Here is a 12084-nt window from a genome sequence, read left to right as displayed (position 1 = left end):
ATGCTTCTTATATTTTGATGATAAATTACAAGTGAAGTCCACTGCCTACTATTATCCACCTTATTCTTATTATAAATCATTCCCATAAAAAATCCTTATTTCTCGTAGTTGGGATCTTTCGTCGCCTTCTCGGAGGAGCAGTTTGTTCTGCTACTCTGGCTATCCTCTGCTCATCCACGGAATCAATATTGGTTTCCCCTTTGTTTCTGTCTTCTTCGTCCATGTTGAGTGTAACATTTCTTGAGATTACTTTGGTAGCATGCCCTGATTCTATTGTTGGCTTTGCATGGTCGGGTATTGTCGTTTCCCATTTGAGTGGGATAATGGTATTTCTTGNATTGTTTTTTGATATGTCATTTGCTCCGCCACAATAGATCAGGATATCCTTCTGTGTTAATTTATTCACTTCCTGTATAGCCGTAGTCTTCAGTTGGTCAGTATTAGCATTGGGTTTTACTATTCCCATAATCTCATAGTTATCACCCAATTTGTATCTCAGTTCGCTGGAAAGTCCTCTAATGTGACTATCACCAATAATCAAAATTTTAGATTTTTCTGATGACTTAGTTGATTTGTTTTTCTCATCATTTTTTACCTTCTGCAGTCGATTATGGGTCTGCACACTTACTTCCTCTCTCGATATAGCCCTTGAGGTTATGATGGTTGGAATAGTTGAGATCACTTCATCATTTGTGTCTTCATTTATTTTGATGTTTCTAAGAGCTTCCGAGTAGGTTTTTTTAGGTAACACTTCACTATTGCTGGAGGGGGTCTGTTTAAGAGTTATTTTACTTTCTTCTAGTTTTAAAATTATTTCCAACAGGGTTTGTTTAACTACAGGACGAACGGCCATGTTGTAAAACTCATGTAATTCACTTTTATTCAATAATACTTCTAAATCTTGCTGTTCATTATCAGAAGCACTTGAAATATTTAAGACTCTATTTTGAACCAAAGGATCAGCAATATTGCTTAAACACGCTTCTTTAAGGTTAGTGGAAATTTCGTCAGTTTTTACCGTCTTCTTATTTAGTTCTTCGTGTAATATTTTTATTATTTTTTCCAGCGATAGTATTTCAGTCTTTGCCTGAAGTAGTTCAATACTTAATTCCTCACAACTTATGCATTTCACTTCTTGCATTGTACTTTCTTTATTAAAGAATAAAGAGATACAGCTCTCTGGTTGACCCATATAACCTGCCATCTTGGATGATCTTTGAGTCAAGACAACTCAGTATAGTGACAGGCCTCTGGTCTGGATAGCCGGTGTTCGATTTCTGGCAGAGGCAGGAATTTTTCTGTTGTTCGCAGTAGTCGTGCTGATTGTGGGGTCAAATGTGTACTTATGCACTGGTTACATAGGGATCATTCCCTGCGGGAAAAGTGGTAGGGGCATGAAGCTGTTCACTCACATCTGTCTAGTGCTGAGGTCATGAATGCGTGAAGCTGTAGCGTTACTTCCCTGTACGTATAGTATGGGCCTATTGAAGCACAAGGACAGCTTTAGCTATATCATACATGAGGTGTACTTGATCCTCTTTGGTTTGAAACCATCGTTGAGTATCCTCAGTTTTCTTGCAGAGATGGCTTCTGTATGGGTAGGACTGTGCATAGTTCAGGTTATGTTATGTTATGTCTGAACAAGTGAACAAACCCCATGCAGAGTTAGCAGAAGATGGATATATAAGCTGTATTACCATCATCACTCTTATTGCTTTTATGTGAACATTTTCACTGTTAATGTACCCTGAAGCTGATGGTTGAGTACAGTGAAGGCTGGTCTCTCACACTAAGATTTAAGGTGTTTGGAAGCAAAATGGTGAGGAGAATATTTATTTGGTCTTAGGAAGGAAGAGGTAATAGCATGAGGAACATTATTTATATTATTTACCAGATATTGTTAGTGTGATCAAATCAAGGTGGGAACATGTAGCATGCATGAAAAAATCAGGACTGTTAAATTTTCTTGTTGGAAAACCTAAAAGGAAGAGATGACTTGGGAGACTCAGGCATAGATGGGACTTGATATTACATAAATTAAATTAATCTTAAAAGAAATAAGTTTGTGAGCTGGATTCATTTGGCTTGGGATGGGATCCATTGATATTATGTTGTGAGGGTAATTAATCTTCATATTCCATAGAAAGTTGAGAATTTATTGACCAGTTGAGTAAACTGTCACTTTCTTGTGAAGCGTCGTTTTCCATGGGGTTGTTTGGTTTGATTTTCTTGTTATCTCTTAGTGTCACTGTAGATTGATTGTCTAGTAGCTTCATATGTGCTTACTTTTAACTGCTTGAGAGAAACTGTAGCACTAGTTGACTGCCATTCAGACTGCAGGATCACAAATGGAGCTAGTTCTTGCACAGTAACAAATCATCATTATTTATATCTGTGTTGTGAGGAGAATGTAATGTGTATTATGTTTCGAATGCATGTTTCCTCCATGTTTACATATTCAATTTCTGTACATTTGTGTCTCTTAGAATGATGGAAGATTTCTCAAATGAAGAAATGCCTCGGAATCAGCCTTCTGTGAGGCATTGGCTGCGATACATTGAACACAAGAAGGGGAGTCCTGAACACACTGTTAATGTTATCTTTGAAAGAGCCCTAAAGGAGTTACCAGGAAGGTATGAGTGTTAAATAAACACAGGGAATTTTGTTCATGAAACAAAAACAAAAAGAAATCTGATGCCTGTTCTGAAATAATTAAAGAATGTAATGGCCTTCTGATTAAAAAGTTATATTGTGTAAAATTCAGAAATGATCTTCTGTTTTATTAAATGTATTTTTTTAATCAGAAATGTCCTCCACATTATATTCTTTATTGGCATCTTCTGTCCGTGAACACTAGAAAGCGCTGTATAAACAGTGATGAATGCAGAGTTTCAACAAGATTCTGTTGGTAAAGTTAGGGTGTTCAGCTGTGGGGCTGTACAAAACCATCAGACACAAAAATAATTCAAAGATTTCTATCCAAATTCTTGCACTCAGTAACTAAATCACCTTGTTATGTCTCCACAATGAACTGCAAATCCCATTCGTCATAGAAGAAATACATAGATTGTCAACAATCTACCATCAAAGCATACTCAGACACAATAACAGACTACATGTAGAAATTAACAACCCACCAAATGTAAGAAGTTTGAGGAGACAGTGGCTGTCTGACCTACCGCAGCCCACAGATGATGAAAATTAAAACCATCACCTTTCCTCGACAGGGCCTGTCAAGAGTATCATCAGTGTATGACTTCTCTACTCAAGGCACATACTTAGAACAAATTTACTTATTGCTCCATATTATCGAGAGTAGATTGTAAATATTTTCTAAATTAAATAGAAAAAATTGGTTCTCAAAAATCTGCCTTTGAAGCTCGGTAGATGTGGGGTAATAATGTTACGGTCTTGATTTGTAAGTTTCGATTAAAGTCTTGACACTAGTACATAGTAATGAAGTACACTCACATTAAGAATTTTTAATGTATAATTTAATTTTACTTGCTTTGTTTATTACCAGATAGGCATTTGAAAGTGTTGATTTGTTGACGAGTTTGCCAGTAGGTGTGGATTGTAATAATTTGCTAGTAAGCAATAGCAACCCAAATTTAAACTTAATTTAGAACTATCATATTGGCTTTTCATTCAGACAATATCAACCCATTTATACAGTCAATTTATTTTCCCATTTATATATATTAAGGTAACATCATATTCCTTTGTAGGCTGCAGTCTCACATTACATGATTAACCCATCCAGCAAATGCTGACTGAAATATTTAATAAGTCATTAAAATAAACTATGGTAATGAAATATTGTGACATAGAAGTAGGCAGATACATTAAAACTCTCAGTGGTTGTGGAATTTGCAGATTACTGGTGATGCTTTAAAAAACCAGATAAATTCATAATACAGAGACTAAGTTAAACAGAATTCTTTAATTGATTTCTTTTATTAAAGATAATTTATTACATTGTGGTAACAAGTTAAAGATAATTTATTACACTGTGGTCACAAGTTAGTACCAATATATTCTTTCTCTTCTGGTACCACAGTTTTCTTTATCCCTATGTGGTGGTGTTTTCTGCTTTTTATAACTTGTCTTTACATTAATTAACATAAATCTAATTGCTCCTTGCATATATTTTAAATTGTATTTTTCTTCCCAGCTATAAATTGTGGTACAGTTATCTCACGCTTCGAAGGAGACAAATCAAGGGACGCTGCATTACGGATCCCTCATATGAAGATGTAAATAATGCATTTGAGAGGTCATTGGTTTTCATGCATAAGGTGAGTTTATTGTGTCTGTGAGTGTGTGTGCATGCAGGTGCGAACTCACAGTTAGAAATCGAAACTATATATGAAGTTGGAATTCTGTTCAAATTTGAAGTCTGAAGAAAAATGATGAGTAGTTTTTTATGTACTATAGTTTTGTATTGGCAACATTCATTGCACGGCATTGATGAAATTTAACTTCAGTACTTAATGAAATGGTTCCAGGCCATATTATCCTGTCTAGATTAGAAGTAAACTTGAAGAATACCTCATTCAGTATCTCCATATCAAGAGTACATACCGGCACTTCTGATATAATACTTTATTTGCATGCTTAAAAAAACAGAAATATAACAAAATACTATAAAAATAATTGTAATATTCTGCAATGGTATTTTAATCTAATTTGGGACTTTACATCCACTCCCCCATATGCCTTTATGGCACAGTGCTTCATTACTTAAGCACAGGGACAACTTTACCTTTACCAGCAATTGAAAATGCAGCTTTGTTGTAATGGGGTCTTTCTTAAGGTTGAGGCTGTGATACCAGTTCCGTTTTTAAGTATATTTAATAATTTCTTTTTATTCCAGATGCCAAGAATTTGGCTTGACTATTGTCAGTTTCTGATAGATCAGTGCCTTATAACGAGAACACGACATGTGTTTGATCGTGCGCTTCGTGCTCTGCCCATTACTCAGCATCATCGTGTCTGGCCTCTCTATCTGAAATTTGTGAAAATGCATAACATTCCTGAAACAGCTGTTAGAGTTTTTAGAAGGTATCTTAAGGTTAGTACAACTTTTAATCATAAACTCTGGGATGGATTGGTAAGCTACTTAGGGTGATATCAATCTGAATCGCACGTAAATTTCACCTTTAGGTTCAAGTCCTATGAGGACTGCCACTGGCTTTGCACTTTGTTAAAAATCAAATCTATATATATATATATATCAGTACCAGAAATATTCTAGTAAATGTATGTCTTCTGTTTCATAGTTATATCCGGAAGATGCAGAAGATTATATCGAATATTTGATATCAATAGGACGATTGGATGAAGCAGCAATGAAACTAGCCTACATTGTGAACAAAGAAGATTTTGTGTCAAAGCATGGCAAGTCAAATCATCAGTTGTGGAATGAACTTTGTGAGCTAATTTCAAAGAATCCTGGTAAAGTAAGGTGAGAATATTGCTACTTCCATGTCATTATTATGAGGGAGAGTCAGTAAATAGGTCATAGATGAAAGTAAGACACCTGTAATGGATGAAATAGGTTTTCTTTGTAGCAGCATAGTCCAACATCAGGATAGTCTAGGTAGCAGACATGCACATGAATGATCAGAGGCTGGTTTCAGTAGTCAAAATGGCAACTGTGCTTGAGGGGCGTAACACTGGAGAGCAGCATTGTGTTGTGCGGTTTATGTGGGCAAAACGACTCGGTGCAAAGGATATTCATAAAGAAATGTTTCCTGTTTACTGTGGGAAGTGTTTGTCACATAATGCGGTTCACAGCTTGGTTGAGATATTCTCTCAGGGATGTTTGAAATCTCAGACGATGAAACAGAGGTGCAGAACAGTCAAAATACTTCTATGCTGCAGATTTCTACTCTTTGGTAAAGAAATGGGACAAGTGTATCAATGTTGGTGGAGGATATGTTGAGTAATGAAAGTTCTTTCGAGGTTTAAATATCACTCTCACATTGCACACAACATGTTTCGGCCCTAAATGGCCATCTCCAGGTGTCTTACTACTGCTACACTGCACTAATATTGTCCTTTCATTGCATATGCAACTGCATGCTTCATAGTTTAAAATGTCATACTCGTAGTCAATTGGTATCCGCTAAATAGCACACACCCTGTAGTTCACTTAATTTAAACCAATAAAATCTATTAAAATTTTATATTTTAATTTCATTTAAATTTTATAAAATTCTTATTGCACCTCACGAGGGCATTGTACAAGTTGATGGGAATTCTCATAATTTGTGCTCCGCAAGAAATATTAGTAGGATGATTACGTCAAGGAGGAGCTCATGGGTTGGACATATAGCACTCTCAGAACTGATGAGAAATACATACAAAATTGGCAATATTCAGCTTCTTATTTTGCTCAATTTTTGTTAAGTCGACAATCGAAAAAAAATACCTCAGCAGTTGAGAAGACTTCAGGTTATCACCAATATTCCTTGCAGGGGTATGTTACGCATTATAAAAGCTCAAAGAAGATAAACGCTTAAGTGAAGACACTGAAATTGGCATATTAAATACTTAGACACACATATGTTATTACAGGCCACTGTTAATAGGAAAGGATGAGAGGTTGGGTATTAATTTATTAGAATGACAAATATGATACATACATTAAATGTTGAGTCACCCAGCGCAAATAGAGAAACCTATGGGATGCAAAATAATCTGACACAGTTGCAGGGGATTCTGATTCAGTGCAATATGTTGACCTGTGGGGTGGTGCCAACCGTCCTTACTGCTTGGAAGGGGCATGCATCAAGTTCACTTCCACATGGTCTCTGGGTCTGTGGAGAGGACGCACGGGCTGCAGGAATCATGGACGGACACCTCCTTCTGCACTCACTTGTTGCACTGCTTGCAGCTGCAGATGACATCCCCTAAGAAAAAGCAAGATACTGTGATATATGAAAATTAATCAAATTATTGAAATTGAGAAAGGCCTTTGGAATTGATGGTATTCCAGACAAATGCCTCAGGCACCTTCCAAAATGGCCATGTGGATATTTGGCACAGTTATTTAATTGCATTTCCAGAGTCTTAGAAGGATGTTACCAATAGGAGGCTGTAACAAGCTGAGAAGACTAGTGTGGAATATAATGATTTGCACAGCATTGTGGTTACACGTAGGAGCTGGGATAGCCGATTTGGTATATTGAAGGGCTATGGGTTGGACGGTCCAGGTTAAATTCCCTGCAATGCAAGATTTCTTCTCCACAGCATCCAGACCGACTCTGGGGCTCACCCAGCCCCGTGTCCAATGGGTACCCGGGGCTCTCACCTGAGGGTAAAGCAGCAGGGCCATGTAGCTAACCACTCACCTCCATCTAGTGCTGAGGTGAAGAACAGTTGAACTATACCTCCACTTCCCTATATGTCTTCATGGCATAGTGCTACCTAATTAAGCACAGGGACAACTTTACATTTTTACAGTTACTTGTAATTCCAAGCTGTAGAGTCCAATAAATCCAATTACCCATCCAAACCCAATCTATAGTCACTTAACACGTGACAGTATTATTCTCAGAATAAACAGCATTAATTGGTTGCTCTTTGTAATGAAACTATATTCTCTGTAAGGTAGGAGCTGAATTATCAGATATTGTTTAGTCCTTAAAAAGATAACCGCAGATGCAAATTGTCTTATTTATCATACCAATGGATTGCATCGTCAAGGTTTGAGTATCCAGTATTTTTATCTTCACTCTGACCAGAACTGCTTCAGGGACCACCCAACTTCATCTCCACTGGATACTGATTGCTCTTTCTTTGGAGGGCATAGGACCAGAGCCCAAAGTTGGTCACTCCTCTCCAGCTTTTTTTGTCATTTACAATTTTATGGAGCCTCTTTTTTTTTCCTTCTCCCCCCCCCCAGTGGGGCGGGACCAAGTCCCTTGCACTGCGGCCACTTGTGGCCTATTGTACCAGCCCCAGATGATAGGTGAGGGTGATTGTGGAGCAATTAGTGGAATGAAGATTGGCAGGGGATACCAAAGTACTCGGGGAAAACCTGCCCCAGCGCCACTTTGACCACCACAAACACCACTTGACCAGACACGGGATCGAACCTGGACCACCGCGGTGGGAAGCCAGGGAGCGAAAAACCGCTTGAGCTATGGCGCGGCCACTAGCTTCCATCTTCGCGCTGCTTATATACATTCAAACTATAACAGTTATGCACAAAGATAAATTTACCTCGTTACCTTTTTTTATATGGATATAAAGCCATGTCATTCTTGATGTCTTTACCTTTACTTCCATGACTGCCAACTTTGGTGGTTTTAAAGTTATGTGACATTGTCTTAGACATCTGGAAGCTTGTTAGTTGGGCATCATGCCTGAATTAAACAATAACCCTGTTCTCTGCAATAAAGCATTGTAATGTCATACCTTTCAGATCTCTGAATGTTGATACAATTATTCGGGGAGGACTCAGAAGATACCCAGATCAAGTGGGTCATCTATGGAACTCATTGGCAGATTACTACGTTCGCAGTGGTCTCTTTGAGAAGGTGGGTATAGGTGATTATAGTGTTCTTGTGGTTAAATCTGGGAGCCAGGATAGCACAGTCGGTATAGCGACTGGCTACGGGCACATTAGCCAGACCTTTTCTGGGGAACATCCAGCATCCTGTCCAATAGGTACCGGAACTTCTCCGGGGATGAAGCAGCCAGGATATGAAGCTGAACACTCACTTCTGACTAGTGCTGAGTTGAAGAATATGAGGATCTGTACAGCCATTCCTCAATACGTTTTCATGGCATAGGATGCACACAACTAGTTAAACACCAGGACAACTTTACTTTGTGGTTAAATCTAAAATAAAAATGTTAATAAAGCTGGTGAAATAGGAATGAATATTTGCTGTAATTTGTTAGTTGTGGAGTTTAGTGAAAGACTGCAAATATATGACTGGATGGGGTTTATTTAACAATGAGAAGCAAGAATTAACATATGTATTAATTTTGTTTTAAAGCTCTACCCAACTTGAGTCCTGAAGTTATTCTTGGAATAGTACGAGTATATTGTACTAATATCTATTGATATTGTCCAACTGAAATTTGCTTCTTTTGCTGGACACAGGCCCGAGACATTTATGAAGAAGCAATTCAAACTGTGACCACAGTGAGAGATTTCACTCAAGTGTTTGATGCTTATGCACAGTTTGAAGAATTAAGTTTGAGTAAGAGAATGGAGGAAGCGGCAGGAAATTTGAATCCTACGGAAGAAGGTAAGGATTATAAAATAGGTTTATTTAATTTTGAAACAAACCTGCAGCATGAAAATTCGAATGTAAAACTACCAGAACTGTTGCTCTGTTTAGCATTTAAATGTAATTCATATTGTGGTCTTCTGGGCTATGATACGTGTAATTGGATAGGTGTCAATATTTCAGAGGAACATGCTGCCTTTTATACCCTGAAAATTGGGGCAGTATTTTTTTCCAAAATGTTGGTACTTACCTAGCAGGCTATGTGATACTAGGACCCAAAACACTGCAATACAAGCAGATATATTATACTTATCATTGTGTATTAAATCAGCCTCATGATTATAATTGAGGAGCTGTTTCAAGGAAATAGCGGCTCCGGTGTAGAAAACCGAAATTGACGGCAGTGGGGATTCGTTGCGCTGACCACACGACACCCTCTATCTGCAAAAGTTGGCACTAAACTTCTCCGACAAGTGAAGTATAGTGAGGTCGGTATAGTTCACTTGCGGACTAAAATCACGGAGTTTATGTGTTTGTTTTGTGTATTAAATTAGTGATTTAAAAAAAGAGTCAGGTGGATGGGAACAAGTACAAGTTGCAAGTTGTACTGAGTATGATCTGACCCTCAGTGGCTATAAATTGTGTTTACAGACGACATTGACCTGGAATTGCGACTAGCTCGATTTGAGTACCTGATGGAACGAAGGCTCCTGCTTCTGAACTCGGTCCTGCTACGACAGAACCCACATAACGTGCAAGAGTGGCGCAAGAGGGTCTTACTGTATGAAGGAAAACCCCATGAGGTAATATCAGATATTAATTTCTCATCAGGTATTGAACTGTGTGACCTGTTAAGCTGCATGCTATCTCCTCATTGGGCTCCCTAAATTTCTCTTCCCCCATGGTTTGTATCCTGAAATCTGTTCTATAAAACGTACATGCAAGAACAACTGTTTCAGTTCAAAATGAAGTTGAGACAAGAATTTGAAAAATTCAAAAACTGGGACAAGAACGAAAATTTTCTCTGCTACATCAGTTTCTTCGCTGTAGTCAGAATTAATAATTTTCATAAACCAATGTGTTTAAGAAACTAAATTCTAGGGCCATATCCTTTTTATCGTGGACAGAAGTGGTGGGGGGCAGACTTTGTTGGCGAGCTGATCTGTGTGACCACTGGTATCCATCATCATGACTCTAATGAACTGGGATGTTCATGTGCTTCTGTTCAAAACCACAGCAATTATATGAAAATTTTCAAATTTCAGGAATGAAGAATAAATATGTGAATTGAGATGGAGATTTTTTTTTCATTTGCACTTGAAAATTTGAGACTCACACTTGCCTACGTGTTAACTAACTCACTCACTCACTCAGTAATTCCATGGAGCTCTGTCTTTCTTCATTCAACTGCTAAAGAATTTCCCAACATTTTATGAAACCTGAAGGTTTATTACGAGGTTCACAAGAGCCTGCCACTGGTCCCTATCCTGAGCCAGATTAATCCAGTCCATACCATCCGTCTTAGTACTCACTTACCGACAGGCATTACTAAAGAGTCCACTATTAGGACTGCTGTTTAAATTTTTAATGAATGTGTGTCAGCTACTAAGTCATGATATTGTAATGTGTTTTGGTACTGAAGACGCCTTTCGGGTTGTTAATTGGTTTTATTAACAACCTACAAGTCGTAACTGCAATTGGTTATGACACTGCTGCAGGTTTACACAATTTACAGACCCTACACACTAATCTCTTCACTCTGTCTTCAGTAGTCTTCGCTTTTTTACATTACAACTTGAGAGCTATACAAGTGTCACTGAATTACACACTCCCAATAAGCAATACCTTCTCAGTTATCACAAACTATCACTGATTATCGCACTAAAATCTTCTAACCACGCGTTCAGTTCTTCTTCCCGCGACTGACTGACTGACGACTGACTGACTTCTGCTCTGCCGAATACTCCGAATACTCACTGACACTGTCTTCGGCGGCTGCTACATTTCAACTGACTCCTTAGGTATTCCAGTCTCTCATATAAACCCTCAGTTGGACAGCAGAAAATGCAGCTTGCTTCACTGTTGTGTGATGCCATGTTTACAGAGGGGTTGCTTGGCATCGCTGCTGATAGTTATTTATTACTGCTTAGCAACCAAAGCGCTTCAGCTTTGCCACGCATGGCATGGAGAAACGCTGCTTTCCTTACTGTTGCATAACCTCGTTTCCACTGTTACGTAACTTGGCAACCGACCGTTTATCAAGAGTCTGTCTTGGTGGTGACTCGTTCACATCCCATTGCCCAGCAATGATTTGACATGTCACAGTATTTTACTAATACAGCAATTTTATGTTTCAGATTATCAACACATACACAGAAGCAGTTCAGACTGTAGATCCAAAGCTTGCAGTTGGGAAACTCCACACCCTTTGGGTAGCATTTGCAAAATTTTATGAAGAGAACAGGCAAATTGATGATGCTCGTGTGGTTTTTGAAAATGCCACCCATGTCCCTTACAACAAAGTTGATGATTTGGCATCTGTCTGGTGTGAATGGGCTGAGATGGAGATTCGGCATGAGTATGTTTTACTGCTTATGTCCTTATATTTACAAATTCTAATGTATCTGGTCACCGGTCACAGTAGCCAAGCAGTCTAAGGCATGTACTGACTTCACTTGCTCAGAAGCTGGGATTGTGGGTTTGAATCCCACACAAGGCATGGATGTTTGGTATGTGTAGGTGTTTATTCTGTGTTTGCGTTGTCCTATGTTTAGGTAGGGGCCTTGCAATGAGCTTATCACTCGTCCAAGGAGACTACCACCTGTAAAATGAT

At 38.3% G+C, this 12084-nt stretch overlaps 1 protein-coding gene across 1 annotated transcript in view; it reads left to right on the top strand.

The window, feature by feature from the left end:
- Nucleotides 1–2390: 2390 nt before the first annotated feature.
- LOC111867714 (pre-mRNA-splicing factor syf1 homolog) overlaps nt 2391–12084 on the top strand; it is a 22038-nt gene continuing 12344 nt past the window's right edge. Inside the window, exons 1-8 of the mRNA XM_033752788.1 lie at nt 2391–2633; nt 4175–4298; nt 4877–5074; nt 5283–5467; nt 8435–8549; nt 9122–9269; nt 9903–10054; nt 11609–11902. Coding sequence (XP_033608679.1) covers nt 2488–2633; nt 4175–4298; nt 4877–5074; nt 5283–5467; nt 8435–8549; nt 9122–9269; nt 9903–10054; nt 11609–11902 — 1362 coding nt within the window. The 5' untranslated portion in view covers nt 2391–2487. The remainder of the gene's footprint in view (nt 2634–4174; nt 4299–4876; nt 5075–5282; nt 5468–8434; nt 8550–9121; nt 9270–9902; nt 10055–11608; nt 11903–12084) is intronic.

The sequence above is a fragment of the Cryptotermes secundus genome, unplaced genomic scaffold (assembly GCF_002891405.2).
Source record: "Cryptotermes secundus unplaced genomic scaffold, Csec_1.0 scaffold1555, whole genome shotgun sequence".
In the NCBI taxonomy this organism is placed as follows: domain Eukaryota; kingdom Metazoa; phylum Arthropoda; class Insecta; order Blattodea; family Kalotermitidae; genus Cryptotermes; species Cryptotermes secundus.
This window is presented reverse-complemented; position numbering and strand designations above follow the sequence as displayed.